Source organism: Balearica regulorum, chromosome 17, assembly GCF_011004875.1.
Source record: "Balearica regulorum gibbericeps isolate bBalReg1 chromosome 17, bBalReg1.pri, whole genome shotgun sequence".
Classification (NCBI taxonomy): domain Eukaryota; kingdom Metazoa; phylum Chordata; class Aves; order Gruiformes; family Gruidae; genus Balearica; species Balearica regulorum.
Window position 1 is genome coordinate 15,316,578 of NC_046200.1, and position 27,997 is coordinate 15,344,574.

At 67.6% G+C, this 27,997-nt stretch overlaps 4 protein-coding genes across 9 annotated transcripts; 2 read left to right on the top strand and 2 right to left on the bottom strand.

Annotated features, from left to right (window-relative positions):
• Positions 1 to 478: 478 nt before the first annotated feature.
• Positions 479 to 8,033, bottom strand: GAL3ST1 (galactose-3-O-sulfotransferase 1). Of its 4 annotated transcripts, XM_075769486.1 has the most exons (4): positions 7,875 to 8,033; positions 6,940 to 7,137; positions 3,893 to 4,026; positions 479 to 2,463 (listed from the first exon to the last, which is right to left on the bottom strand). In XM_075769486.1, the coding sequence occupies exons 3-4, from the start codon at positions 4,015 to 4,017 to the stop codon at positions 1,314 to 1,316; spliced, it is 1,275 nt and encodes a 424-aa protein (XP_075625601.1). In that variant the 5' UTR covers positions 4,018 to 4,026; positions 6,940 to 7,137; positions 7,875 to 8,033; the 3' UTR covers positions 479 to 1,313. The 4 variants fall into 4 exon arrangements, with proteins under 4 accessions (XP_075625601.1, XP_075625600.1, XP_075625604.1 ...); XM_075769485.1 differs by lacking the exon at positions 7,875 to 8,033 and having other exon boundaries at positions 6,940 to 7,534; XM_075769489.1 differs by lacking the exons at positions 6,940 to 7,137; positions 7,875 to 8,033 and adding an exon at positions 5,490 to 5,559.
• Positions 8,034 to 12,254: 4,221 nt separating this feature from the next.
• On the bottom strand, positions 12,255 to 20,691 carry PES1 (pescadillo ribosomal biogenesis factor 1). 2 transcript variants are annotated; one of them, XM_075769679.1, is made up of 15 exons: positions 20,385 to 20,691; positions 18,541 to 18,620; positions 18,089 to 18,242; positions 17,882 to 17,991; positions 16,746 to 16,917; positions 16,400 to 16,489; positions 15,281 to 15,397; positions 15,051 to 15,128; positions 14,717 to 14,806; positions 14,408 to 14,538; positions 14,136 to 14,261; positions 13,836 to 14,020; positions 13,592 to 13,734; positions 13,252 to 13,419; positions 12,255 to 12,871 (listed from the first exon to the last, which is right to left on the bottom strand). In XM_075769679.1, exons 5-15 carry the CDS (start codon positions 16,866 to 16,868, stop codon positions 12,785 to 12,787), a joined length of 1,338 nt encoding a protein of 445 aa, XP_075625794.1. In that variant the 5' UTR covers positions 16,869 to 16,917; positions 17,882 to 17,991; positions 18,089 to 18,242; positions 18,541 to 18,620; positions 20,385 to 20,691; the 3' UTR covers positions 12,255 to 12,784. The 2 variants fall into 2 exon arrangements, with proteins under 2 accessions (XP_075625794.1, XP_075625793.1); XM_075769678.1 differs by lacking the exon at positions 20,385 to 20,691 and adding an exon at positions 19,161 to 19,312.
• Positions 20,677 to 24,076, top strand: TCN2 (transcobalamin 2). Of its 2 annotated transcripts, none has more exons than XR_012838148.1 (10): positions 20,677 to 20,919; positions 21,581 to 21,773; positions 21,878 to 21,958; positions 22,056 to 22,198; positions 22,281 to 22,442; positions 22,524 to 22,699; positions 23,073 to 23,247; positions 23,351 to 23,547; positions 23,734 to 23,855; positions 23,951 to 24,068. XR_012838148.1 is itself a non-coding variant. In XM_075769682.1 (10 exons), exons 1-10 carry the CDS (start codon positions 20,865 to 20,867, stop codon positions 24,010 to 24,012), a joined length of 1,374 nt encoding a protein of 457 aa, XP_075625797.1. In that variant the 5' UTR covers positions 20,850 to 20,864; the 3' UTR covers positions 24,013 to 24,076. The 2 variants fall into 2 exon arrangements, 1 of the variants encoding a protein (XP_075625797.1); XM_075769682.1 differs by having other exon boundaries at positions 20,850 to 20,919; positions 23,351 to 23,555; positions 23,951 to 24,076.
• A 581-nt stretch (positions 24,077 to 24,657) lies between these two features.
• Positions 24,658 to 27,994, top strand: SLC35E4 (solute carrier family 35 member E4). The gene is made up of 2 exons (XM_075769683.1): positions 24,658 to 25,755; positions 27,516 to 27,994. Exons 1-2 carry the CDS (start codon positions 25,143 to 25,145, stop codon positions 27,941 to 27,943), a joined length of 1,041 nt encoding a protein of 346 aa, XP_075625798.1. The 5' UTR covers positions 24,658 to 25,142; the 3' UTR covers positions 27,944 to 27,994.
• The last annotated feature ends 3 nt before the right edge of the window (positions 27,995 to 27,997 follow it).

Below are 27,997 nucleotides of genomic sequence, written 5' to 3' on the forward strand. Positions count from 1 at the left end.
TCAGCATGTCATGGGAGACACCTGTGAACCTCGAGGAGGTGCCCCAAGCTCTGTGTCCCCAGCGCCAGTGTGTCCCCAGCATCACGCGCAGTTGAGTTGGTGGCCCCAGACTGGTCGTCAGGGCTCACGTCCACCCCGGTAGCGCTGGTGCTGGTGCTTCGGCTGGAGAAACACCGGTGCAAGTCCTGGGGCCACCCTTAAAAATGGGGTGCACCCGCCAGCAGCAGAGCCGGGACCCTGTGGCACGAGTGAGTTGTGTCACCCGTGATGTCCCTGAGACACCAGCAGACCTTCCTGGTGGCATCTGCTCACCATGGGAATCCCACGCCAGCACCCGGCAGCACTCTGCAGGGACAGCGGGGACAGACCCCCCACTCGCACCGGGGGTCCCATCCTGCTGTGGCCGCATGGAGGGGGAAGAAGATGGATGGAGACTGGCTGGACCATCTTTACAGAAAAACTGCCAGATACACAATTATCTTACAAAAGTAGAATTGCTTTTTTATTTCTGGCCTTTACAAGGGGAGCAGAACACGGGCTGGGGGGCCGGTGGGGGGTCCCTCCGCTGCCAGGGAGGCTCAGCCGTGGGTGTCACCTCCGTTCCCGGCCAGGGCCACTCTCGGCAGGACGCGGTATTGCCGGTGTCATCCAGCCCGGCCGGGACGCCGGAGGTTTGTCCCCACCACGAGGTGGGGACAGACCCTGTCCTTGGCATCCCCCGCACCGTGCCCAGGGATGGCAGCACTGGGACGGTGGCCACCGGACCCCGCTCCCCATGTCCTCCCCATGTCAGTTCTCACCAGACCCCGTGGGCCTCCCGGGATGTCCCCTGTGGGGACCGGGGCCACGGGACCCTCTAACCGGGACGATGCGGGGCTGGGAGGGGACCTCCTGCACGGACCCCCTTCACCCGTGGGGACCATGAGCCTGTTGATAAAAGCTGGGGCTTTTGGGGTGGGTCCTCCACTCTCCAAACCCAGGTGTGGACACCACTGCATCTTTTGGCCGGTTCCGCGTCAGGGCCCGACACGGCCAGACGCGCGTGGGTGGGCTGAGAACGTGCTGTGCCCACCGCACCCATGTGCTGGGGCATGCCTGAGGGGAGCGGTGGGCCCCAAAATGAGGGCGGGGGTGGGGGCAGAGGCTCCTGCCCAAGCGGGGTCTTGGCAGGACGGTGACAGAGGGTCCCCCCGGCGTTCCCAGGTGCCAGAGCCTCCAGCCAGTTCTGCTCACGTCCAACCAAAAGACACCATGAGTAAGAAAAAGGAAAGCACCTGGTTCTTCCCCGGGGAGAGCGGGGCGCCCGCCGTCCGCTACCACTTCAGGAAGTCCCGCACGCGGCTCCACAGCTTGGTGATCCAGAGGTTGACCCCCAAATCGGTCAGGTACTGGATTTCGGGCGTCAGCATCTTGCGGCACAGCTTCTGGTGCTTCTTGTTGATCTTCTTCTTCAAGTTGTAGCCCAGGATGGACTTCTCCCCCAGCGGCTGCCAGGGTTGCATGGAGGACTCTTGAATGGCACTGGCGTCCACAGGGTGTCCCCCATCAATGCAGATGCTCTTCATCTTCTCGTTCTCTCGCTGCAGCTCGGCCACATCCTTGGCCATCCGCTCCCTCCCGTAGGCCTCCACCTTACGCCAGAAGGTGGCATTAAAGTAGCGGTAGAGCTTGGCATCGATGAGGTTCCAGGAGGTGGCCTTCTCGTAGAGCTCAGGTGTCAGCCGGGAGACGGTGGAACCCTTCCGGGCGTTGAGCTTGAAGTAGAGAACATCCTCCAGCTGCCAGCACAGCAGGTCCTTCAGCAGCACCAGGGACTCGTCAAAGTACTCGAGCAACATGACGAGGTGGAAACGACGATCTATCTCCTGGATGTACTCCTCCACCAGCGGGCTGTTGGCGTTCATGTTGTTGTCGTAGCCCAAGTCAAAGAAGAGGAGGTTTTGGAGGTAGTGAGCATTGAACCCGTTGGGGTCATAGTAGTGCCAGGGGTCCCGGAGGAACTCCGCCAGCTTGTCCTCCCCTGTCAGCTTCCAGGTGAGGGGAATGACGCGCCCAAAGTAGTGGAAAGAAGACTCGAAGAGGTAGGCAGGGTCCCGCAGCACCGTCACGAAGGTGGCGTCCGCCGGCAGGAGCTTGCGCACCTCCTCGTAGTGGAAGCGCATGTGGTTGCAGATGATGTTGAAGCACGCGCCCGGCCGGTAGTGCTGCACCTGGCTGCGCTCGAAGTAGGAGGGGTAGTAGAAGTCGTTGCGGCCGTTGGGGAAGGCGAATTTCAAGCGATGCTTCTCCCCGAAGCGGAAGAGGATGTTGAGGATGGTGCTGCTGGCTGTCTTGTGCGTCTTCATGAACATGATGTTCAGCTTGGGCACGCAGCTCCGTCCCGAAGGGCTGCCCGTGCCGTTGGCCGCTGACGGCACCGTGCCGGGGGCCGGGTGGGAGGAGCAGGAGGAAGGTACGGGGATCCTGGTGGGGAGAAGAGGCAGGACACCACGGTGAGGGCACCACCATGAAGGCTTGGCCATTTTCTTTCATGGAGGGGCCGGGCCTGGGACGGGTGCTCACCCTGGGGACGGGTGCTGGAATTGGGGATGGGTGCTCACCCCAGGGACGGATACTCGCCCCCAGCACCCCCCAGGCTCCCCGGCAGAGACGAGCCCGGCGTTGGGCAGAGCCCCCTTCACCCTCAGCCACGTGCCCAGTGGGACCAGGGCACCCACCTGGCAGTAGCCCCTCGGCCAGTGGGGCAGAGCCCTCCGCCCCCATGACCCCCCCAACATCAGGTGCACCTCTGAGCCACCAAACCGGCTCAGTCACCCCCTGAACAACCCCAGCCACCGAGGATGCACTGCTACGGGGGTCTTCATGGTGGCCAGCCCCCACCAGCATCGGTGCAGCCCCAGTGGGGGGGTCCCCATCCCTCCCCGCCATGGTGGCCCTGGTGCAGGCAATGTTGAGATGTGCATTGAGATGAGCTCTCCATGGCTGTAACTCCATGGACAGGAGCTGATAACGTTCTTGCAAGGTCTGGAAGCTCTCAACCCCTTGTAGGAGTTGGGAAGGATCCAGCACCCAAGCAAAGAGGGAAATAATTCTAGAGCACAGCCCCTCGGATGAGCTCATGGGCAGTCGGGAGCATCAAGAACAACTCGTGGGTTATCTGAGATGCCCACAGCAGGGAACAGAGACCACAGTGTCGAGCGACTTTGGACAACTAAAGTAGTTGCAAATCTGATCCTTGATAACGCTCCCATCCAGCACCGTGGGGGAGCGCGGGTCGACACGTGGCTTGTGAACCACCCGCAGGCAGATCTCTTTTATAAGCCTGGAGATAAATTTAATGCCAGGAGGGATAACTTTACTGAGCACCAGCTTTTGCCATGACGGATAGCAGAGAACTTTGAACCTACCCATGCCCATCTTTGTGGGAGAAAGTTTACACGTGGCAGCGCTGTGGTTACTCCTGAAGGACAAGCCCTTGATAAAGAGCACCCGAATAACTTCCTCAGCTCTGCCCACTGCTCCTGGATGGGGGAAACGTCCCCTGTGGAGCTTCTCCTTCTCTCCGGGGACATGAAGCCGCAGTGGGCAGGGGGTCTCCAGCACCTCCTCATCCCCTCTGTCGCCCAGGAGCTGAGCTCTGGCTGCCATTTTGCAGCGAGATTCCTCCCGGGGTGAGCGTCCCCAGCCCCCTGGAGAGTTGGGGTTCACCTTCCCCCCCACCCTGGGGACAGGGCGCAGTCTCCAACAGGAGGCTGTAGGAAGGGGACATCTCGGTGTGAAGCCACCAGAGCCTGGAAAGCCCTGGGACCATCTCTGGTTGGGGGTGCCCGGTGCGAAACGGGGTGGCCGAGCTGCTGGGGTGGGCGGAACACGTTGGGGACCCCACACTCACTCTGTCACGCTGATTTGCAGCGGAGGGACGGCGTAGGAGTAGAGCAGCAGCATGAAGCTGGTCAGGAGGGTCCCCAGGATGAGCCCCTTGCACATGGACCTCCAGTGCTTCCCATGGTGCAGCATCCTGGTCACCTGCGGCCGGCAGAGCGGAGAGCAGTTAGCGCCGGGGGACGGGGAAACGGGGAGCGCGGGGAACCGTCTGACTTAAATCACAAGCCAATAAAGCACGGGGGCATCTCACAGGCGTGGGAAGTCCCGGGAAGCATCCCACCGGGGTTTTCAGCGCTGGCACCGCCAGCACCAGGTGTGTCCCCGGCCACGGGCACAACGGATTCGTGGCCAAAGAGCGGCGGCTCTGCCCGCCCCCCGCCCCCTTGAGAAAACCCAAGGCGAGATCGGCGAGGCTGCGGGGCGGGAGGTGGGCGAGGAGGGAGCTGCAAGGGGGCTCACGGCTCCCCGCCGGCAGGGCACAGCACCCTTGGGTGGCTCGGGGTGGCCCCCCCCTCCCTGCACAATTGCACATACGTACACATACGTGCATGCAGAATTGCACACGCGCACGCACATGTGCGTGCACACAGCCAGAGGGCACACGGACACAAACATCTAAGCACATGCGTACAGGCACGCGTGGGATGTAGGGACACAACCATCCCTGCACACCCGTGCATGCACGCGCACGCTGGGACACAGACACACTTGTGTGCATGTTCACGCACCCACACGCGTGCACGGGGACACGGACACACACACAGACACACGTATGCACTCATGCATCCCTCCCCCAAGGACGGACACACTCACGCATGCACACACATACCTACGCACACTCGTGCATGCACGGCACACAGATGTCACCCTCACGCGTGTCCATGTGTGCACAAGGACACAGACATAACACGCACATCTATGCACGCTCGGGCACACTCACGCCTGCACACAGACCCTGCAGCAGGCAGCCCCAGCCCCGCTGCCCCCCGGCTGCCCCCTCCCCGCTGCCGCTCCCCCCCCCTGCACCCCCCTTTCCCCGGCAGCACCTTCCCAGCCGCCGCCGCTCGCCGCAGGCCTGGGGCACGGGGGGCACCGGCAGCTCCGGCGCACCGGCGACCGCATTGCAGCAGGGCCGTCCTCTGCGGCAGGACACGGGGACGTGCCACCCGTGACCGCGGCACCTGCCGCCGGGGGGGCTGCCAGCAGAGCCCAGCGGCCGGGAGCACCCCCCGAGCTGGAAATCAAAGCCCCGGGCGGCCCCCCCCAGCCTCGCACCCCCGTTTAGCAGCTCCGGGAGCAGTCATCGCCTCCGTCAGCTCCGGTTGCCCCGGCACTGCGCTGGCTCCCCGGCATCCTTCGGCCAAGGCTGGCCGCGCTCCCGGCTGCCCGTGGAATAACACCCCCTACAAGTAACCCCCCAGCCCCCCCGCGCCTGCCGCGGCATCACCCCCTTAGAGCCCCGTAGCTCCAGCAAATAATTCAGCGAGACGAAATCCCGGCTGGGAGAGCTGTGGTCTGCACCCAGCCATATTTTACCCCCCTGGACCCCCACGTAGCAAAGACCCCCCAGGATTTCTAAGGCAAACGTCAAGCAGGAAGGTTACCCGGCTGGCGCGAAGGGTGCCCAGGGCACGGCGAGCTCGGCTCGCTGCTCCCGCCTGCCTCCCCCTTTCTCCGGCCCCCCCAGTTCGCCTCCTGCCGCTGAGATTTCCAGTTCGATGAATAATGAATGGAAAATGCAACCGGAGCCCAGGGCTGCGGCCAGGTGCTGGGCACAGCTCGTCCTGGTGCCCGGCGCGACAGCCGGGGGATGCCGAAGGGCTGGGGGCACCTGGGGGCACCCGCAAGTGCACCCAAGCGCTCCCCCCGCCCCCCCGGCCGTGCCGCAGGGACCACCGGGTCAGGCAGGGCTGGCCACATCCAGCCTCTTCCCGGCCATTTTTCTGAGCCGCTGGCAGGAACGGCAGGAACGGCAGGAACAGCGGGGATACGGTGCACGGTGGGGTGTACGGCATAACCACGGGGGGAGCGGGTGGCTCTGACCCTACCCCAAAATTGCAGCACGGGTGCCAAGCCGAGCCGGTTTCACGTGCCTGGGAGTGGCCAGGGTTTGGTCTTACACCGTGGCCGGGATCACCATCGGCAGCGCCAGCGTTGGCACCACCTGGGACAGCCACCGGCCAGAACCAGCCAGTGCCGGAGGGGACACCTGCCTGCACGGGTGCTGCCGGCCGGCAGCGAAGCTGCATCCCGCCGGCTCACGGGCTGTCCTTGTCTCCGCACCACGGGGTGCAATGCTGCCGGCACTGGCACCAAACCCACCAAAGCGAGCGAACTGGCGTCGTTAACCCACCTCTTGGCTGCTGGCCGGGTGGGGGACCACGCCATCCCCCCGGGGCAGCGCAGCACCCCAGCCCCGTGCGCCGGGATGCCAAGAGGATGTCTCACTCCACCCAGGCCGGCTCCCCCGGGGTGGTTCTGGCAAACAGATCCCAACCCAGTTACTCTGTTGACTTTGCCTTAAATGAGTGGCTTAATTATTAATAGCAAGTCAGAAGAAATGCAGCCATCAGGGCGTTTTCCTGGGGCTCCCATTAGCGCCGGACAACTGCGGTGCCAGCTCTCAGCCGCCCGGTTGAAATTCCCAGGCGGAGGATGTGGCCGCGCCGGCCATTTCCCCACAGGTCACACCCCGGATGGCCCAGGCCACGCAGCTCCGCAGCCCCAGCCCCTTGTGCCGGCAGCTCCCCGGGCCCTGGCGACATCCCCGAGCCCTCTTTTGGGTTTTCAGGAGCCACTCCCTTATGGCCAAACCCCTATAGCGGCTGCCCACGAGGCTCACCCGCCGGCTGCTTGCTCCCCTCGCCGCCACAAGCCCACGGGCACTCTCTTTTTTCCGTGTGCCCAATTCCACACAGACCCGGTCCTTCCCACCCCCCCCATCCCCCTTGCACACCCCCGTGGGTGCAAACACCCATCCCCACCCATCCCCAGCACCCCCAGAGCCCCATGGTGCTGCCCCCCCAAACGCCCCGTTGCCCCCCCAAAAATCACCTTTTCCTTTGCCTAAGCCGCTCTCGGCGAGCCGTCCCTCTCCTCTCCCGGGCTGGCGTGGGACGGGGGTGCCGATGCTGCTCCGACATGGAATAAGCTCGTCCCGGGCAGCTCCCCGCAAACGCCGGCTTCACCAAAGCCTGCCCACCACTCGTGGTCTTTACGGCATGGCCGGGGTCGCAGCCCCGTATCGCTGTCCTGGCCAGGGGGAAAAACAGAGAGAGAGAAATGAGAGCCGCTGCCGAGCGGGATGCGGGGCTGCGGCCGGGCGCTGCCCGGCTCCCCCGGGACAGCCGGGCCAGGCCCTGGGTGCCCGCTGCCGCCCCGAGCCTCCCGGCTCCCCACCCACTCCCGGCGCACAGAGGAGGCATTCAGCCCGCTGCCTGCTCGCTGCCTGCCCGCTGCCTGCCAGTGCCGAAAACAAGGGGCCCGTTTGTCTCCATCTGCGGCGCTGGCCTCAACGGGGACATTGTCACCGCCGGCCCCGCTCCCGGCCCCTCCGCTCCCCTGCACCGCCACGCCACCGCCAGCTCCCGGCCCGGCTTGGCCCAGCGAGCCGGCACCCGCGGCGGTGGGAGACGGGGTGACGGGGCGCTGCCGGCCGAGCGGGTGACAACGGCCGTCCCTCGGCGGTGGCACCCAGCTCCTCTCCTCCCCGCGGGTGCGGCTCTCGCCAGCCGCCGTCCTCCTCCCGTGGGATGGCTCACGGCCACGCTCTCACCTCCCGCGGCTGGAGCTCGCCTCGACGTGGGGAGCGCTGCGGGGGGGGGGCTCGGTCCCGCACCCCCGACCTGGCTGCCTGCTCCCCGGGGCGTCCCGGCGACACTGTGGGCTCCTCTCCATCCTTCCCACAGCCTCCCCCTGCCCGCCCTCCCCGCCGCCTGCCGTATCTAAATGGCTTTTATGGCCTTAATGGCAGCAATATTTGCGCTCACCCATTCTCAGTGTGATAACCACGGAGCCACCACGCTGCCACCAGCTTTGGCCTCTTCCCTGGTCCCACCGGTCACACCGGGACTTTGGGCGTCCCCGGGGACCCCACCCGTGGGGGTCGAGGGGTGCTGCTGCCCGTGGGGTCCCGGCCTGCCACGACGTGGCTGTGCCCGGGGGGGGGGGTGAGCGGGTGCTGCGGCCACACCAGGGAGGGCTCGGCACCATCCGGCTCCCTGCTCGGGCATTGCCGTGTGGCGGGGCAGAAAAGGGGCCATTGTGTCCCCGGATCTGGCCCTGGTGCTTCCCACCGCCCTGGAGGCCGGCTCGCTGCTGCTAATGGCAGTGACGGCCCTGCACGTTGCGAGCGGCAGCAAGCGAGCGGCAGCCACGCCGGCATCCAGCGACCCCGCAGTTGGGCTGGCGGCACAACCGCAGGGCACCCATCAGCCGTGCCCGCCACCCACTCGAGTCTCCGTCCATGCCGGAGGCGTTTGGGGTTCTGGGCTGGTCCCCACGGGGTTTGGGATCATCCTGCTGAGCCCTGGGCAGGCAGGTGGGCAGCTATTGTCCCACTGCAGGCAGCTGCCGCATCCTGCCCTGCCTCTGCGGGACCAGTTCTCACGCCGGGGTCAACCTGCGCAACCCCCGGGCAGCCCCGGCCGGTGCCAGGGGATGAGGAAAGCCGGAGTGTCCTCCGTCGTCGCAAGAAAAGGGACAAGGACCCGCCGCCTCCTCGCAGGCACTGACCCCGCCGGCACGGCCCTGCTGTCCCAGGACAGACACCTTCTGGCGTCCCCAGCCCCGCACGAGGGGACCCGGCCGGCCCCTGAGAATTAAAGCCCGAGGCTGTACTGGCTGTGCTGGGCTGGCCGTGGGCAGCGGAGAGGAACGGGCACCTCGGGGAAGCGGAGACAAGCAAGCGAGCGTGCAAGCGAGCACAAACACACGCTCCCAAAAAAGCAATGCTGGGACGTGCCCCCCTGCCCCTGAGGAGGCAGAGGCTGTTGCCGGAACGGGGACTTGTCCCTGCTCGGAGAGCACGCAGCCCCCCCCAGCCCTCCGAGCCCTCGTCCAACACGTTTCCAGTTGCACCCAGCCCTGGGGGGGGGGGTCACACCCGGGGTTCATCACCCTTCTCTTCCCCTTGTCCCCCCAGGCCCATCTGTCACCGGTGATGGCCACCGCATGAAATAACCACCACATCAGCTTAAATAACACACCCCGGTGCTGCCGCCTGTCCCAGCGCCGGCCGCTCGCTTTTCCATTGCCTTACCTGGATTCATTCTGGAAACAGCGATGCGGGGGCGAGGAGACGTCTCACCCCCTCTTAATTTCAGGTTTCCCCCTTTTATGGCGATGGCGTTGCTGTCTCCAGACGGAAGAGGACCGCGGCAGCCGGGATGCGGCAGCTCAGCGAAGGGATGCTTGTGATGTAAATGATCCGGGGAGCCGTGTCTCCCGCACCCCATGGGGTGCAAACCATCCCTGGGATGGCTCCACCACGACATCCCTCACCCCCTGTCCCCCCACCCAGGAGCGAACAGATCGAGTCCCCCCCTGGGATTTGGGGGTGCAAACGAAGCACTCATGCTGAAAACCGCGACCGCTGGGGAAGCACTCACCGGAGCTGGGGATGAAGAGGAGTTTGGTGAGGAGCACGAGCGGTTGGTCAGAAGGTGGGTGGCAGCACCGCGGCGGCACACCCCGTCCTGAGCTCGGCCCCGCCAGACACTCGTTGGCCAAATACAGTGTCAGGTGCCTGTATCGAGCGGCAAAGCTGTCATTAGTGCTGGGGAAAGAGGGGGAACTGGTGGCCGTCGGGGTGGTGTGACCGGTTTGTGGCCACCCAGCAGCAGGGCTGCTGCCTGCGGCGGGTTCTGCCTGCCGGTCCCACCACGGTTTGCTTATCTGCCGCGGCGGCGCAGTGCCTGCGGGTGCCCAGGAGTGGGTGTCCAGTGGCTCTGGCGGGCTTGGGAAGCTCCATTTGGGGTCTCCTGCCCCGTGGTGGAAGCCCAGCTCTGGGTGCAGCCCCAGGGGGTCCTGGGTGGTTGAAAGCCCTTATTTTCTGGGAGGTGAGGTCAAAGAAGGGGGGGAAAGGCAAGGAAAAAAAAAAAGGAAAAAAAAGGAAAAAAAAAAGGAAAAACCTCCAAACTACCAAAGGAAAAAAAGAGGAAAAAAAAGAGGATGAAAGAAGGAAAAAAATAAAAAAGGGAGAAAAGAAAAGAAAAAAGAAAAGAAAAGAGAAAAGAGAAAAAGAAAAGAAAACAGAAAAGGAGGAAAGAAAAAATAAGAAAAAAGAAGAAAGAAGAAACAAGAAAATAGAGAAAAAGAAAAAAGGAAAAATAAAAATTAAAAAAAAAAGAAAAAGAGAAAGAAAAGGAAAAGGAAAAGTGGGCAGGCGGTTACCAAGGTCCCCATCTGTGCTGTTGCTGCTGCTCTCACTGCTGGGGGTCGTCGGCACCCCGGGGCTGGCAGCACTCGCAGCAAGACCAAGGGCCACATCTGTGTCCCCATGGGAGTCCCATGAGATGGTGCTTGGGTGTCCTCCAAAAAAACATCCCACGAGATGACGCAGCCTTCACCGCAGCTGGTGTCCATATAAAGCCCCATGAGATACCACAGCTGGGGACAAAGGTGTTCCCATGAAAGCTCCATGAGATAACCAGCCTTCACCATGGCTGGGGACAAGGGTGTCCCCATAAAACCTCATGAGATACCACAGCCAGCTGAGGACAAGGGTTTCTCTGTAAAGCTCTATGAGATACCACAGTCTTCACCATGGCGAAGGACAAGGTGTCCCTATAAAAGACCCCATAAGATGACACAACCTTCACCATGGCTGGGGATAAGGATGTCCCCATAAAACCCCACGAGACACAACGGCCTTCACCATGGCCAGGGACAGCGGCATCCCCATGAGATGACACAACCTTCACAGCCCAACGAGGCCACATTCACCAAAACCCTACAAAAACCCTGCAGCAAGCCATCCCACCTTGGGACACCCCTTCCCAACTTCCAAAATGAACCAAAAAAAGGAAAAAAAAAAACAAACCCCAAAACCTCATAAATCTTGCACAAAACAAAGCGTTACCCTTCTCCCCTCCCCAGGAGGAAGATGGCCATGGACAGGCTTGAGGGCCATTTGTAGGCCCCGGTGAGGAAGTGTGGGGGAGCTGGCTGTTTTGGGGGGAAAAAAGGGGATTTAAGGGAAAGGTGGGGGTGGAGAACGCTGCTGATGCCAGGGCCGACATTGGCCATGGCAGCCCTAGTTTCTTCGTGCATTGCTTTATTTCAGCCAAGAGCCCCAAAATAATCTCTCCACCCAAAAATGTCACCCTTCCTACCTCTTGCTGGAGGAAGGTGGGAGAGGGACAGTGAGCCCCAAAAACCTTTGCCTCATGCCTTTGTAGGCAGCCCAACAGTGTCCCAGTAGAATTGGAGGCACCTCTGAAGTTCACCTGGTCCAACCTCCCTGGTCCTATCTCCATGGATGGAGACTCCACTGTCACGCTGGGCAACCTTGTGCCAACATTTGGTCACCTTCAGAGCGAAGAAGTGTATCTCGATGTTCAAAAGAACCTCCTGGGTTCATTTGTGCCCATCACCTCACGTCCTGGTGCTGGGTGCCACTGAGAAGAACCTGGCTCGATCTTCGCACCCTCCCCTGACGTATTTATACCCATTGGTAAGATCTCCCTGAACCTCACCTTCGCCGATCCAAGCTCTCGCAGCCTTTCCTCCTCAGAGAGATGCTCCAGTCCCTGCATCATCTTGGTGGCCCTTTGCTGGACGTGTTCCAGCACGTACATGTCTCTCCTGCACTGGGGAGCACATCACCGGACACAGAAGTCCATGAGTGGCCTCACCAGCACCGGGCAGAGGAGCAGGATCACCTCCCTCAACCTCCTCACGCAGCACGATGAGCCCTCTTTGCCCCAAGGGCACGTTGGTGGCTCATGGTCAACGTGGTGCCCACCAGGCCCCCAGCGCGCCCTGAGGCTGCTCCTCCCCAGGGACGGGACTTTGCGCTTCCCCTGCTTGAACAAAACGGACTCGGAGCTGGCTCTCAGCACCCAGGCAGGATGGAGCAGACCCGACCCAAACCTGCCACCAGGAACAAGGCACAGCAGCAGGTGACAAGGAGCAAGGTGGCACCCATGGCGTCCACAGGTCATGGCACCTGGCTCCAGCCCTTCTGCTCACCCTCCCAGCAGACGTCCCGACGCCTGGTGTGGGATGAGGAGCCACCTCCGGCCCCACACACGTCTGGGATGAAGTGATCCGTGCCTCCGCCACCGCGCCCAGAACGGGGCAGAGCACAGAGCGCAGCACAGGCGCGTTGCCCCACCACGGCCGGGAGGGAACAGACAAACACGTGCCACAGGGAAGCGTCGCCTTCTTTATTCAAAAATAAAAGTACAAGAGAAGTGCGGCCTGCCACGCGGATGCTGGAGGGCAGCTCTGGGCTGGGCAGAGGACGGGCTCCCCTCCGCCATGGACGACTCTCCGCCAAAGCTGGGGCGAAGCCACGAGGACCCGGCTCCTCTGCCCAGGGCTGTGCAAATTCCAAACGAACAATCCCGGAGGGACCTGCAAGAGCCCAGAGCTCTCCTTGGCCTCCTCTTCCTCGCCCACCGCCCCTGCGGGGCGCGCAGCAGAGGTAGCAGCGGCACGAGGAAGACAGTCCCCGTGACACCGATCCTGCAGCCTAGGACGGGCAGCGGCAACGGTGGAGGGGAGCCGAGGGAGCCCCGGGAAAGGGACAGCGGGAAGTGTATTTACAGAGGGGAAATGTTTTAATTTAGCATTTCTGTCCCAAGACCAAAGGTGAGGGTTTTTCACCCAAAGGCGATGGTGTCCGCAGGGCATGGGTGGCCAGCCAGCCCCCGCAGGGAACCCCCGGGCCCCGTCACGCTCGTCGCGCCTTCTTGCTTTTCTTTTTCTCCTCTTTGACGGCGGTGTCGTGGGCTTTCCTCTTCGCAGCCAGTTTGTTCGCCTGTGGAGAAACCCCCGAGACCTGCAGTCAGACCGATCCGCGGCCACCAAGGGCCACTCGACCCTCGGTCCCACCAAACCCTCCGGCTGCGGGTAGGACACGGACCCCTCCGCTGCCGGCACCCGGGCCTGGCGTGGGGCACAGAGTGCGGCAGGATCAAGAGACCGCAGCCCGGCGATGCTGGGGAAGAGGCTGGTTGGGCCTCAGTGCCCTCACCAGGCAGGGAGAGGAGCGGGAGGAGCAGCCCAGAGCTGGGCAGCGTGGGAAGCAGAGGCTGCTCCCTCTCCCCAGAGACGGGCACAGACCCGGCTTTAGCGATCCGTAGCTGCAAGCCGATCTGGGAAGAGCCAGCACCAGGATCCAGGGGAAAAGATCCGTACCTCTCGGACTTTGCGCTTCTTGCCAAACATGATCTTCTTGTAGAGGTATTTCTCCCTTTTCTTCATCATCATGATGGCCAGGCGCTTCTCCTCGCTTTGCTGCTCCTGCTCCAGGCGCTGCTTGTCCTCCAGCCGCACCTTGCCAGCGGTCACCTTCACAGGAAGCGCCTGCGGGGATCCGGAGGGCTCAGGACCCCGCAGGTCCAGGACCCCGCAGCGTGGCGGCTGTGGCAGGAGCAGCGCAGCCCCAGCGGGCCTGGGACAGCGAGCGGAGCCCCGGCAGGGACAGAGCTCAGAGCTGCCTCCTCCCGGGGCTCCCCTGAGCTGCTAGGCACCGTACCTTGCTGCTCTGAGTCTTCTGCTCTTCCAACTTCTTTAATTTCATCTCCTCTTCCTTTTCAGACTCATCTTCCTCCTCCTCTTCTTTGTCATTGTCATCCTCCTCTTCCTCCTCTTCTTCCTCATCCTCCTCACTCTCCTCATCTGTGGAGAGACCGCCGTTACCAACAGAGCAGTCGCTGGCCCCGGAGCAGGTACAACGCTGCCAGGTCCTCAACTCCTCCGACCTCGGAGCCTCGCGTCACCTGGGTTCTCGCCCCGCTGCATGGCCAGCAGCTTCAGCTTCTCGGGAGGGACGTAGTCTCCTTCCTGCTCCGTCACAAAGGGCGAGAGGTGCGGGGGCAGCAGCACACCAGGGAAATAGTCGGCTACGGGGAGGCACAGCTTGGCGTTGACGGAGTCGAAAACCCACTGAGGCTGCAGGTAACACCTGCGGGGCAGGAGGACGTGGGGTCAGGCTCTGCGCTACGGACAGAGCGTGGGACAGCCGGGACACCCGCTAGCCCACACGGCCGTTCTGGGGACGGGCCAGCCGCCTCACCCACCTGCCAACAACCTGCCGCTCCACCCGGGGCCGGTCAACGATCTGGTGGGTGATGGAGGGGTCGTTGACGTCGTAGGTGGCACCGATGCACAGGGACTTGTCCCAGGAGACCTGGCCACCAAAGCACCTGCCGGCAAAACCCACCGAGGAGTCAGGCGGGGCCCTCGGCATCCCCTCGCCTGTGGGACGTCAGGCAGGTTGGCCCAACGGAGAGGCCGGGGGAGGCGGGCGCGCCGTATCGGGGTGCCGAGGGCCAGCCTGCCCCCCACGTACCGGATGATGAAGGCCAGCGGCTCCCGAGGCACCTCTCTGTTGAGGAAGAAGCGCAGCCCTTCAAACAGCTTTTTGTGCTTCTCCAGGGCCTCCTGCTCCTTCTTCCTTGTGTCCAGCTGCTCCGCCGTCTCCTGCTCAGAGCCAAACACTCAGCCTCGCCCCCCCGGCACCCAGCCCCTCTCTGCGCCATCCCCCCCTCCCAGCGGCCCCCCCCCAGCACCGCACCAGGCCCTGCCACAAGATGGACCGCACACAGGATCACCCAACGCCAGGGCTGCGTTTCTCCCCATCATGCCTCCAGGCTCTTACCCCCTCCACCGGGAACTCGTCCATCTCCACCTCGTCCTCGTGGGTCGGTGCCATCGCACGGGCCAGGCTGGCGCTCAGAGCCGACAGTTTCTGCAGCGGGAGGAGACCGAGAAGGCGTCATGCCCAGCCGGTGCTTTGGGGATGGGAGAAGGGGCCTCACGGAGGAAAAAGGCAATTTCTCAGAGAGGCCAAAAGACATTCAGGCTCCTCCACGTTCTGTCCCACCCTGCGTCCCCAGCCCGGGGCTTTGGAGGGTCCCCCGCCATGCAGGGGGGAGGCCGGCGGCCCCCGCGGCCACACAGGGTCCTCCCACGGTGACGGCAGCGTCCCTCACCTCCAGGTAGCTCTCCGAGTCCATGGCGTACTCCTTGCCCTCCGCGGGCTTCAGCTCAGCATCAGCCTGGCCGTCAATCTGGGGAGAAACAGAACGGCGGGGTGGCAGCTCCCAAACACAGAACCCCCGAACATCCCTCCCTCCGCCACGTCCTCGCTTCCCACGGCCCACGGTGGTGCCACCAGGCTCGGGCCGGCACGGCACGTCCCCGGGGCAGGCGGCGGCCTCACCTTGGGGGGGTAGAGCAGGTTGAGGGACTGGTAGAGGCGAAAGTTGACGAAGCCCAGGAGGGTGGTGTAAAACTCGGTGAAGGTGGCCATCACGCGGTAATCCACATCTGTGGGGTGCTGCAGGCACACGGGAAAGGTGAGGACACAAGGACGAGAGGACCCGAGTCCCCTTTGCAGGGACAGGGTCCCGTCCCACCCGCACAGGGAGGATCCTGCCCCCTTCACGGCAAGGTCTGGAGATCCACGGCCGCCGCCAGCCCCTGGGCAGGGAGAGCTCTTCGGGCTGCTACATGGGGCACCGCTGCCACCCCTCCCCAGAGGGACCCGCTCGCACAGACGGAGCACCCCGTCCCACCGTGGATGGGGACCTTGGTGGCTCGGTCCAGGGACTCTGCTCCTCCCGGGGCCGTGGCAAAGCAGAATGGGAGCAGGACAAGGAGCCCAAACCTGGCAGGGACCCAGCTGGCCCCGCAACCGCCAGAACTCAAAGCAGGGCTGGCTGGGGACGACACGGGGTGCCCCAGGGGAGGCGAGACCCAGCGTGGGACATCCCAAAGGGCACAAAGCTGGAAAACCTCAACCCAACCGTGCCAAGCCCTGGAAAGGCCGGGAGCGTAATGGGAGGAGACCGCTGTGACCGTGAACTCTTGCACGCCGAAGATTTTGGCAAGGTGCAGCGCAGCCGCGTGGCTGTCCTGGCACGGCGGCACCCACAGGTCTCCCCTTGCCCCGCCACCTCCCTGGACCGCGTGGGGGACACGGCAGAACCGCCCTGGCAGAGGGTGTGGGGTCTGACTCTGCTCTTCCCCAAGTGACATCAGCCTCCTTCCTGCAGGTTAATCTTTAATTGCTGATTAAGGTACATTTTAATAATTGACAAGACAGACTAAGGAACCCGGGAGACTGGTACAGGCAGGCACAGGGGACACGGGTACAGCCATCCCAGGGGGTACAAGAGCATCGTGTCCCTGCCAACCTTCCTGGCGGGGCCTCGTGGTCCCCACCGCAGGCTGGGCACGGCCTCTGCAGACCCTCAACCCCTCCCCGGCCCCAGGGAAGGGAGCAGCGAGGCCCCGTGGGTCCCGCACAGATCCCGCCACGCTCTTCCCAGATACTCACGTCGTGGGCGAAGGCGTAAGGGGTGATCCAGGTGACGGGCTGCCCCAGCACCTCGGCCTGGTAGTAGATGCCCTTGATGGAGAGGAAGACCTGGCAGAGAACAGCGGGAGGGCTCAGGGGAAGGAAAGCCACAGGCGCTGCCTCGTCCCTGTCCTCGTTAACCCTTTCCCCCGTCAGCAGATTCACGGCAGTGTCACGAGATGGCCCGGCAGGACTCGTTCCCCACCTGAAGCTGCCGGCACAGCCTGTCCTGCGCCCTCCTGGGGCACAAGCCCACCGTCCCCAGCCCCAGACACCCCCCCGGGACAGGGAAGGTCTCGGCCGCGTCCCTCCCTGCGGCGCCCACCTTGCGCAGAGAGCGGGACGCGATCACGTAGTTGAGGAACTCCACGGCCAGGCGCCGGCAGAGCTGGACGGTCTGGACGTGGCACTTCCCCGACCGCGGGAAGGTAGAGAAGAGGAAGCACATGGAGAGGGCATCGTCCAGGTCCCGCAGCGCATCTACGAAGGTTGGGTACCTGTGCCGGGGCAGGAGGAGAGGGGGGAGTCGCACCCAGCCCCAGGGACCGCCAAAAGCTGGTGAGACCTCGCTGAGAAAGGACAGGGTGCCACAGAGCACCCATCTCCTGCTTGTCCCACCAAAGCTGGTGACCACAGGGACAGGACATCTCTCCTGGGCACACGGGAGCCCACGGTCACGCGGGGACCCCCAAGCAGCTCCCCGGGGAGCCAGGAAGCGGCCTGGGCCAGGGGGTGGCAAGGCACCGATTACAGGGTGGGCGTAAACAGGTTTTAGGGCACCTGCGAGGACCGGGTGTTGGGGAATCCCAGCCTGGACTCCCCAAGAACAAGCGTGCCTGCGGCACGGCACACGGCACCCCTCGGCCAGGCGGACAAAGCCCAGACGAAAGCCGCAGGACTGGAGGGAGACGGCGCAGCTGCCCAGACCACCTCCCCTCCCGAGCACCGAGCGCAGCGGGGCAGCGTCCGTCTCTCGGTGCTGTTTCTCTCTCCCCTCTCTGACACAGCACAGCCAGGGCCCCGGCACCACCGGGACGAGGAAGAGACCTGCCAGAGCAAGTTCCCTCCCTCCTGGGTCCTCTCCTCTGTCATCGCCACCACGTTCACCAACCCCGCTGGCACGATTCACCCTCCAGCAGCCCTCCCTCCAAGGGTGACCCTGGAAAACACAGCTCAGGGAAAGGAGGAGAGCTCTCAGCATCTTCCTGGAGATCCCAGAGCTGTCGAGGATGGCCAGGGACTCTCCGCTTGCTCGTGCAATGCTACAGCCAGCGTGCAGCACCGCTCCGGCCTCCTCCTCCAGCCCAGAAACACCCGTTTCCAGCAAAAACCCCAGAACTGCTGCAGGAGGCGGACTCCTACAGAGGGACGGACACGGCGAAGGCTCCGTGGGTCTCCGCGGGTCGAAGCGGCCGCAGGGAAAGCTCCTCCCGGGAGAGGACGGCTCTGCCGGTGCCTCACCTCTCCTTCACGATGTGGTCGAGCTTGTAGCTGGGCTTGTTGTCCTTCAGCCGGTCTACGGTGCTCCACTCGCTCTTCCCGTACGCTTTCCGGAGTTTCCGCACAAAGACCTGCGGGGAAGGGGGGAGGCCGGGGGCTCTGCGGGAGAGGACGAGCCCCGAGCGGCCCCTCGGGCGGCACCCCGGGGATCTCACGCAGGACGATCACCTTGTACTCCCGGAACTTGTTGACGATGGGCTCGTGAAGGAGGAATTTGATGTCCTTGAGGAGGTAGAAGGTCCTGGCTGCGGTGGAGCCTTTGTTCACCTTCTTCTTGTGCTTGGGCTCGTGCGGGTAAATCCCCTTCAGGATGCAGAGGCGCCTGGTAACGGCGACGAGGGTGAGACGCGCCCGGCCGCAGCACCCCTGTACCCCACCGGGGAACGGCCCGGGACCCTTCCCTCCCGCGGGGCGGGGGAACCCCAAAACTCGGCAGCCTGAAGCCCCGGGACAGGGGCTTTCCCCCCACGGAAAGGGCCACCCCACGCACCCAACGCGGGCTGCAGCCCCCACTGCTCCCCCCGCGAGGGGTCGGGGGGGTCCAGGGGAATTGGGGGGTGGGTCAGGGGGGCCGGGGGGGGGTTTGGGGGGCCGGGGGGGTTCCGGGGTCCCCCGCACACCTGAAGTCGGGCAGACTCAGCTGCAGCTTCTTCCGCGCCCTGTTGCGGGTGATGTAGTTGGTGGCGGATCCCCGCTCGTACTGGGGAGAGATGGGGGCGTCAGGGGGGGCTCGCTACGGGGTGGGGGCTCGGGGCAGCACCGGAGCCACCGGGGCTGGGGGGGCTGGAGGGGAAAACGGGAACCGGGGGGGGGGGTGGGTGTGTGCGCAGAAAGGGGCCACGGGCACAGCTGGGGGGGTGGGGAGCCCGGGCACCGGGGCTGGGGGTCACGGCAGGGGGGGGGCACCACACGGAGAGGAACTGGCGGGGCACCGGTACCGGGGTGGAGGGGCACGGCACCGGCGAGCACCGCTACTGCGGGGGGGGGGGGGGGGCAGCAGCACCGGCGGCAGGGGGAGCAGGCACAGGCGGGTACCGGTACCGGAGGTGGAGAGGGGGGAGAGGGCAGGACGCGGGCGGACACGGGTACCGGAGAGGGCACCGGCACCAGAGGGAGGGGGGACGGGACACGGCACGGAGGGAGCGGGGAGCGTGATCGCGGCCACCGAGCGGGGCAGGGAGGGGAGGGGAGGGGAGGGGAAGGCAGGGCCGGGCCGCTCCGGTGCGGGGCCCGGCGGTACCTTCTTCTTCTCCAGCCCGCCCATGGCCGCCCCGCCGCTGCCCGCGTGCTCCCGGCGCGCCCCAGGCCCCCGGGCTGCCCCCGCCCTGCCTGCGCCCGCGGCCCGCGCCCGACGGAGCCGCCCCGCGCCGGGCCGCGCCGGTCAGGGGACACACAGCGGGCAGGGTGGGCAGCGCGGGCAGGGTGGGCAGCGCGGGCAGGGCGGGCAGGGTGGGCAGCGCCGGCAGGCGATGGGGCCGGGGTCTGTCAGGCGCGCGGCGGGCAGCCCGCGCAGCCTAGCAGGAGGGGTCCTTCGGCGCGGGGCCCGCTGGGATATTGCGGGGCAGCGCGGGGCATGCCGGGATGTAGCGGGGCGGGGGTGGGCCCCGTCCCCGGTCACACACAGCGGCCGCGGCCTGGCGGGTCCCGGGGCGGCTGTCCGGGGCCTGGGGGTGCCCGGGGCCTTCTCCCCCCGCCGGAGGCAGCCGCTGAGGCCGGGACACGGGCCCCAGGGCACCGTCCCGGGGTTCCCCGTCCTCTGGGCGCGCCCCGGGCCCGGCAGCGGCCGTGCGGCTGCGGGGGGAAGGCCCGGCCGTCCCCGGCCCCCGCGGCGGTGGCTCCAGGCCGCCCTCGCACGGCGAGTCCCGGGGGCCCGGGCGGCTCCCGGAGGGCGGCGGGCAGGCCGAAGGGTCCGTGTGTGGTCTGTGCCGTGGCCCCGGGAGGTTTCCTGCCCGGTCCCGGGTGGGCTGTGGGTAACGTCGGCCCGGTCCTGCCCACGGTGGGTGGCTGGAGCTGCTCCCGGTGGGACCGGGCCTCCCCTGCGGGCACCCAGCTGGCAGGGAGATGTGTGCCGCCCTCCCTGGGTGCCGGTGGGCACCAATGGTGCCGATGAGTGGGTGCCCGTGGGTGCCACACGCCTTCCTGTGTCCCGTGTCCATCCCCAGCGCCCTGAGAGAGCCGCTGACCTCGGTGGCAGGAGGGGACGGGTCACCCCCCAGCCCAGCGTCACCGGTGGGGCACCCATGGGTGCGCCCCAGCCAAGCTGCACCCGGTCCCTGCTGTGTCCTGGGGGTGGCGGACGCCGGGACCCCTGTCCTCAGCCCCTGCCAGCCGCAGGGGTTGTGTGGGGAGCAGGAGCGAGTCCCCCCAGCCCGTCACCCCCTCTGAGCCCAGCTGTCCCCAGCAGACAGAGGCCCCAGCCCCGGCAGCACCCCGGGACACCCTGTTCTCGGCTGCCGGGATTTACCTCTGGGGGCTCAGCGCCCCCGTACCCCTTATCTGCCGAGCCGGGCTGGTTAATCCTCGTTTCCAATAAAATCCGGGTTCCCTGCGAGCAGCAGCTGTTGCTTTCGGAGGCTGCGGGGGCGGAGGGCGCAGGATTTTCAGGGGTTGTTCGGGGGCTGACTGACCGGTGATTCTGACCCCGCAGTTTGGGTCTCGCCGCCCCGGGGCGGAGGGCAGAGAGACCTCGGTGCCGGCGGGGTTTGTGTCGGGTCAGGGAGCCGGGAGGGAAGAGCGTCCTGACACTTTATCTCTGCCCCGGCACTTCCCGTTGCTTCGCCTCCAGCCAAAGTCCTTTCCCGTTTCTGCTGACTTGGCCCCGGTGTGCGGAAACGGCCTCTTGTGACACCGTCCCGTCCCCGGCGGCGGCCGGGCTCTGCTCAGCTGGGCTCTACCCGCCGCTGCCGGCCGTGCCGTGCCGTGGCCCCCACCGTCCCGCTCTGGCATGTGGCTGCTCCTCGTCCTGCTGCAGGCTGCCGTCCTGCCCGCCCAGCCCTGCGGTGAGTACGGCAACGGCCGGGGCCTGCAGCCCCCGGGCCCCCACGTCCTGGAGGCGGGGGTCTCCCCCGTGCGGGACGGTGCCCGGAGCAGGACGCCCGGCTGGCCGTGGGACCGAGAGGCCTCTGAGGAGCGGGGTGGGGGGGGGGACGGGCCCCATCCTGTGCCCTGGCCCCACGGAGGATGTTTGTGTGGCGAAGCCCCCCCCACCCCGGTGATGAGTTACCCGGGGCTGAGCTCCCCAGCGCCCACCGAGCACCCGCCGGGGTTAAACCTCGTTCCTGTGCCCCTGCCTGCAGCCACCCGCCCCGCCGCTGCACCCACAGCCACCCCACCGCGCAGGTCCCCTGGGGACGGGGCTGCCACCCCAGCACCCTGCCAGCCCCGGGGGCGCGGGGGGGGCCGTGCCCGAGCTCTGGGCTCCCCTTGCTCACGCCCCTGGTTTTGTTTCTTCCCATTTTTATTTTTTTTTTTTGCGGGGAAGACTTGAGCTTTTGGGATTGAGGGACCGGCACGGGGTGCGCGGCAGGGTTGGGTGCTGGGTCTCCGTCACCACCATGGCCAGTGCCAAGGGTCGTGGATGTCACGAGGCCGGTGGTTGGGGTGGGCTCGGGCCCCTCCTGCCCCCCTCACCCTCCCTCTGCCCGGGGCCGTGGGGGGTAGAAGCCCCGGGGGAGGCGGCGGCAGCGGCGGTGCGGGTGCTGAGCGCCCGGCTGCTGGGGCTGGCGGCGGACCCGGCGCGGGACCCCGACCCCAGCGTCTACCTGGCGCTTCGCCTGGCCGACGACCACGACCCGCGCGGGGAGGAGCGGTACCTGGCGCGGCTGCGTGACGCCTTCCAGCGCCGCTACAGCCGGTGGGTCCCCGGGAGAGACGCCGGGTCCCCCCCGTGTGCCTCTGGGGGGATGTCCCCTGTCCCCCACGCCACCCTGTGCCCCTGCTGACGCTCAGTCCCCGCAGGAGCCTGCAGGCAGCCGGCCGGCCCCACGCCGCGCCCCACGGCCACCCCCAGCGGGACGCCGCGGCCGCCGAGCACAGCACGTACGTGTGCGCGTCCCCTCCGCTGGCGGGGTGACGGCCCCCCCGGCGCCGTGCGGGGGCTCTGGCCGCCGGCGAGAGCTGACGCGGTGGCTTGCAGGAGCGCCGAGGCGGAGTGGCCGGAGACGGGGCGGCTGGCGCTGTACCTGCTGGGGCTGCGGGCCGCCTGTCCCCCGCCGGAGCCCGGTCCCCAGCGCTCGCTGGTGACGTGGCTGAAGTACTACCTGGAGGAGGACTGGGCAGGTGAGAGCATCCCCGCGGGGCGACCGCGCCCAGCGCCCACCCGTGTGTCGGCACGTCCGGCGACACGACGCCTCGTCCCCAGGCTCCCGGTGGCACGGCCACCCCCTCACCAGTTACTACCAGTATGGCCTGGGCGTGCTGGCGCTCTGCGTCCACCGCAAGCGGGTGCGGGAGGAGGTGATCCGCCGGCTCCTGGTGGCCGAGCAGCACGGCAGGTTCGGACACGCCGGCGGCAGCGCCGTGGGTAAGGGTCCCCGGGGACGGGCGGGGCGGTGGCACCCCAGGGCGGGCGTGCGGCAGCCGGGGTGACACCGCGTCCCTGCAGACACGGAGGCCGTGGCGGCGCTGGCCTTCGCCTGCCTGGAGCGGGAGCGGTCGGTGGGGGCCGGGCTGGCGGCGGAGCTGCGGGCGGCCGCGCGCGGGGTGAGGAGGAGGATGGTCGAGGCGCAGGGCCAGGACGGCTTCTTCGGCAACGTCTACAGCACCCCGTGGGCCGTGCAGGTGGGTGCGGGCAGGGCTGGGTGCGGGCAGGGCTGGGTGCGGGCAGGGGGGGAGGTTTGGGTCGCAGCTGTGGGCGGGCACACGTGTGCTGATGGCTGCACGCTCAGGTGTGAGCACGGGTGCAGGTGCACAGCGGGTGCGAGCACGAGCGGGGGTGCAGGGGTGGGTGCGAGCGTGGACACGGGGGCAGGCGGAGGTTCGGGTGCAGGCGTGGGTGCAGGTGCAGGCGTGGGTGCCTGGGCAGAGGCGGCCGCCCCGGGACAGGCGCTGGGCGGGCAGGCGATGCTCAGCACCAGCGGCGCGGTGCCCGGGGCCCCGACCCGCCTCCCACCTCAGGCCGCTGCCCCGCCGCCTTCCTCCCTCCCGCTCCCAGGTCTTCATCGCCACCAAGGCGTGTCGGACGCAGCCGGCGTACGGCCGGGCCGTGGCTGCGCTGCTGCAGAACCTGGACGCCTTCACCACCGCCGCGACCATGGCCCAGGCGCTGCCGGCGCTGCACGGCCGCTCTTACCTGGACATCGCCTCCATGCACTGCCGGGAAGAGCCAGGTAGGAGCCGGCGTGGCACGGGGAGCCGGGATGGGGTCGGCCCCGATGCCGCCGTGGTGGTGGCTTGGTCTCCATCAGTGCCACGGTGGCTTCCTGCTCGCAGACACGCTGACGCCCATCGGCCCCGAGCCGCCGCCCGAGCTGCCAGGGAACATGACGGTGCGGCTGGTGGTGGAGTGCCCCGAGCTGCGGTGTCCCCAGCGCCGGCTCTACGACCAGCCGGTGCCCGCGCCTGCCGGCGCCTCCCTCCTGGACGTGCTGAGGGCGGCCACCGCGTGGGGACCCCCCGACTTCACATACGTGGTCCCGCGTGCTGGGGTGGGGGGGACCCTCCGGGGTCCCCGGGCGTCGCAGCCGGGGCGGCCACGCGCCCTGCACCCGTGCCACGGGCTCACCCCAGACCCGCCGCCCGGCTCCCTTGGCCCCAGACCCGTCCCCACCGCCGGCAGCACCGGGGCCGGACCCTGACCCCCCCCTCCCCCCCAGGTTTGACACCCAGGAGACCCCCCAGGGCCCCTTTCTGAGCAGGGTGCTGGGGCTGGAGGCCCGGCAGCAGAAGCGGAGCTACTGGCAGCTCCTGAGTGCCCCCAGCACCAGCCTGCAGATGGGTGAGTGATGGGGGGGGGCGGGGGAGGCAGGGGGGGACCCGGGCAGCCCCCCACGGCCGCTCTGCCACCCGGGGCTGCTGTCCCTGTCTCCACAGGTGTCGCCGACTACCGACCTCGCGACGGGGAGAGCCTCATCCTGCGCCTGAGCCGCTGGTAGAGGGCGGGGGGGGGCGATGGCAATGAAACACCCGCCGTGGGCGCGGGACCCGCCGGCTCCCTGCCTCCTGCTTTCCCTGCGCCACGCCTGCCGGCACCCCAAATCTGCCCGGGGAGGGGGAGGAGGGGACGCCATGCCCTGCGTCCTGCGGGCACGCTGGGACGGCAGCACCCAAACCGGCAGCTCCCCCGGTCCCGGCCCCCCTCAGGGATGGGGTGGGCAGCGCTGGGAGCAGCTGGTTTTGGGGAGCCTGAGCCAGCGCTGCTCGTCCCTGGCCCGGGCCGTCCTCCTCCGTAAACCCTCTGGGGGGCCCCCCCCCGTCGCCCCCCCCGTCACCCCCCATTGAGCCCCCACCCACCCCGGGGGTTCGGGGACCATGGTGGCCCCAGTGCCACGCGCAGCCCGAGGGGGACCCCCGGGTGTGCCCCAACCCTGCGCCATCCCCCGGGATTTAATCCGACCCCCCAAACCAGCCGGGGGCAGCGGGCAGTGAACGGAGCCGGGGCGGGGGGGGCAGTGCCGGGGGGGTGTCGCTGCGGTGTGGGGTCGGGGTGCCCGTGCCAGGGCGGGCGATGCTCCCAGGCTGGCGGTGGGGAGCGATGGCGCCTGCACCCCCGCCCGGCGTGAGTCAGCCGGGGGCTCTGACGCAGTCCCACCGCCGCCGTCGCCATGGAGGCCGCCCGTGCTCCGGCTACTGCCGGCGAGCGGCTCCGGCGGGGATGCGCGGCTGCCCGTTCCCAGCAGGCCCCGCCGCACCGGGCGGCATCCCCGGGCCTGCACCCCCGTAGGCACCGCCGAGCGCCCCCGCGCCCCCGTACCCCGCGCCCAGGCGGCCCGTGACGCGGCGGCGGCCCCGCGGGGAGGAGCCTCCCTCGCTCCGCTCCCCGCCATCATCAAACTTTCCGCTCGCTCCCGGCCACCGGCGCTGCCTCCCTCGCACATGGCACCGGCACCCCGGGGCTGAGCCCTGCCACCCCCCCGGGGCGGGTGACGCCACCGTCGCTGCCGGCAGGAGCCGGGGACCCGTCACCGTCACCGCTGCGGACTCCCGGGGCCGGCGGCTTTCGGCACGGCGTGGGAGGACGGGGCAGAGCGGAGAGTGGCAGCGGGAGGGAGCAGAGCCGGTGCCCATGTGCCCGCGGTCCCGGCGGGGCGATGAAGCGGCGATGACGGCCGGCGAGGGGACCCTCCGGCCCTGGAAACCCGACCCGGGGCAGGCGCAGGGGGGTCGGCCGCCCCCGGGGCCGTCGCTGCCCCTGACCCTCACCGTCCTGGCCTGGCTGGGCACCGGCACCACCATGGCCGGCCTCAACAAATGGATCTTCGCCACCCATGGCTTCCGCTACCCGCTGCTGCTGTCGTCCCTCCACATGCTGTCGGGGGTGGCCGTGGGGTACCCGCTGGGCTGGGCGCGGGGACCGACGCCGCCGGCGCCCCGGCCCCGCGCCAGGATCTACCTGCTCAGCCTCACCTTCTGCACCAGCGTGGCCTTGGGCAACCTGGGCTTGAGCTACGTGCAGCTGGACGTGGCGCAGGCAGTGGCCACCACCACCCCGCTGGTCACCCTGCTGCTGTCGGGGCTGCTGGGGGGCCGGCGGCACCACCCGCTGCAGTACGTCGCCATGGGGCCCGTCTGCGCCGGGGCCGCCTGCAGCATCGCCGGCGGGCTCCGCTTCTACCAGCCCGGCTGCGGCTTCCTCCTGGCCGCCACCGTCCTGCGCGCCCTCAAGTCCGTACAGCAGAGTAAGTGCCACCCGCGCCCGCCCCTGTCCTGCACGCCCGCCCCCCCGCCCCTGGCACGGCCCCTGGGGCACGCGGGTGCTGGTGTCACCCCGCTGCTGGTGCCACCCCCCGCCCATCCTGGCAACGGTGCCACCCCGACCCCTGGTCCCCAGTGCCGACCCTGTGCCATCCCAGTTCCAGCACCTCCCGCTGCCTCCCTGGGCCCTGGGGCCACCCCAATTCCAAGGCCACCCCCTCGTCCCCCTGGCACCTCTCGCTGCCCTCCCTGTCCCTGCTGCCACCCCAGGGCCACCCTCACCCACCCCGCTGCCCCCCTCGGGGCTGTGCGGGGTCCTCGCCCCGAGGTGACCCTGGTTTGTTGGTGGTGAGCAAACGCCCCGGTGGCCCTGGGGTGGCCCATGGGCACCGCTGGCTCCCGGTGACGCTGTCCCACGCGCAGGGCCGCGGCGGGTGGCAGTGCCTTGGCCTGGCACGGGGACACCCAGCCTGCCCCGTCCCCGGGGGTCCCCCCCGCCAGCGCTGCGGGTGGCCGGGTCCCTTGTGGGTCCCCGTGCCAAGCGGCATCGTCCCCACGCCTGGGGACTCTGGCAGCCGCGGTGCCGCCCGGGCTGCGATGTCCTTGGCAGGCGGCGGAGGGGAGTCGGCCGGGTTGTTTTTCGGCCACGAAGGGAGCGTTTCCTCCGGAGCCGGTGACTCAGGCGGGCACCGCGGGGGACGGGCTCTGGCGTGGGGCCGAGCGCCGGCTGCACGCCCCGTGCCGTCCCCAAGGTTCTCGGGGGCACCGCTGGCGGCCGTACCAGGGGTGAGGGCCACCCGAGGGACGCCACTGCCCGTCACCCACCCTGGTCCCCTCGTCACCCGTGGGACACGGAGAGTGGCCCCGGGGAGGCTGGGGGTGGCTCTGTGCCCCGGACACGGCACGTGTGCCCCCACGCACGCCTGTGGGTGGCAGCCGGCCCGGCCGTACCCGCTGTCCCCAGATGACTCGGGGCGGGGGGACATGGGGACACAGAGGGGACAGGCCAGAAATGGGCAAAATCAGGCAAAAAAAGAGGAAGAGGGGGAGAGGGTGGAACCCATGTTTGCTCCAAAATGGGGTGGGGGAACTGCCCCGCCCAACCCTGCCCTGCAGCACCCTGCACCCCCGAACCGGGGCACCCTCCGAACCGGGGCACCCCCCGCCCCATGGAAGGGGCTGACCCCCCCCCCCCGCTTCCCCTTTCCCGGTGGCGTCAGGGATTTCTCATCTCAGTGGGTGTCCCCACGGTGCCAGGTGTCCCCACGGTGCCGGGTGTCCCACGGGTGCCGGGTGTCCCCATGGGTGCCGGGTGTCCCATGGGTGCCGGGTGTCCCATGGGTGCCGGGTGTCCCCGTGGGTGCTGGGTGTCCCACGGGTGTTGGGTGTCCCCATGGTGTTGGGTGTCCCCATGGTGTTGGGTGTCCCATGGGTGCCGGGTGTCCCCACGGGTGCTGGGTGTCCCCACGGTGCTGGTTGTCCCCACGGGTGCTGGGTGTCCCACAGGTGCTGGGTGTCCCCATGGTGTTGGGTGTCCCATGGGTGCCGGGTGTCCCCACGGGTGCCGGGTGTCCCGTGGGTGCTGGGTGTCCCCACGGTGCTGGGTGTCCCCGTGGGTGCTGGGTGTCCCACGGGTGCTGGGTGTCCCCATGGTGCTGGGTGTCCCATGGGTGCCGGGTGTCCCCATGGTGCTGGGTGTCCCTGTGGGTGCCGGGTGTCCTGCTGACCGTCCCCTCTCCCCCAGGCGTGCTGCTGCAGCAGGACCGGCTGGACGCCCTCTCCCTGCTCTGCCTGACCTCCCTGCCCAGCTTCTGCCTGCTCTTCGGGGCGGCCGTGGCGCTGGAGGTGGGGCCCTCCTGGCAGGGCGTCCTGCGCTACGACGGCACCCTCTGGGCCTGCGTCCTGCTCAGCTGCCTGGGCTCCGTCCTCTACAACCTGGCCACCTCCCGCGTCCTCTCCCTCACCTCCGCCCTCACCGTCCACGTCCTGGGCAACGTCACCGTGGTGGGCAACCTGCTGCTCTCCCGGCTCCTCTTCGGTAGCCACCTGAGCGGGCTCAGCTACCTGGGCATCGGGCTGACGCTGGCCGGGATGTTCATGTACCACCAGCCGGACCTGATCGCGGCGCGCTGGGCGGCACGGCCGGGCCGGGGCCCCCCCGGGCGGGAGTAGGGTCCCCGCTGGGCGCAGGACGGGAAGCCGGGGGCGAGCAGGGCCCTGCGGGTG

What these genes read in the sequence shown, in the direction of transcription:
- GAL3ST1 (XM_075769486.1), bottom strand. Translation starts at nt 4,017, where the DNA reads ATGCTGCACCATGGGAAGCACTGGAGGTCCATGTGCAAGGGGCTCATC. An exon ending in CTGCAAATCAGCGTGACAGA is followed by an intron (nt 2,464 to 3,892) that starts GTGAGTGTGGGG and finishes TCTCCCCACCAG; the next exon opens with GATCCCCGTACCTTCCTCCT.
- PES1 (XM_075769678.1), bottom strand. Translation starts at nt 19,184, where the DNA reads ATGGGCGGGCTGGAGAAGAAGAAG. An exon ending in ACCTGCTCTACCCCCCCAAG is followed by an intron (nt 15,129 to 15,280) that starts GTGAGGCCGCCG and finishes GTTTCTCCCCAG; the next exon opens with ATTGACGGCCAGGCTGATGC. An exon ending in GCAGCGGGGCGAGAACCCAG is followed by an intron (nt 13,735 to 13,835) that starts GTGACGCGAGGC and finishes GTCTCTCCACAG; the next exon opens with ATGAGGAGAGTGAGGAGGAT.
- TCN2 (XM_075769682.1), top strand. Translation starts at nt 20,865, where the DNA reads ATGTGGCTGCTCCTCGTCCTGCTGCAGGCTGCCGTCCTGCCCGCCCAG. An exon ending in GCACCCCGTGGGCCGTGCAG is followed by an intron (nt 22,700 to 23,072) that starts GTGGGTGCGGGC and finishes TCCCGCTCCCAG; the next exon opens with GTCTTCATCGCCACCAAGGC. An exon ending in CAGCACCAGCCTGCAGATGG is followed by an intron (nt 23,856 to 23,950) that starts GTGAGTGATGGG and finishes CTGTCTCCACAG; the next exon opens with GTGTCGCCGACTACCGACCT.
- SLC35E4 (XM_075769683.1), top strand. Translation starts at nt 25,143, where the DNA reads ATGTGCCCGCGGTCCCGGCGGGGCGATGAAGCGGCGATGACGGCCGGC. An exon ending in CCTCAAGTCCGTACAGCAGA is followed by an intron (nt 25,756 to 27,515) that starts GTAAGTGCCACC and finishes CCTCTCCCCCAG; the next exon opens with GCGTGCTGCTGCAGCAGGAC.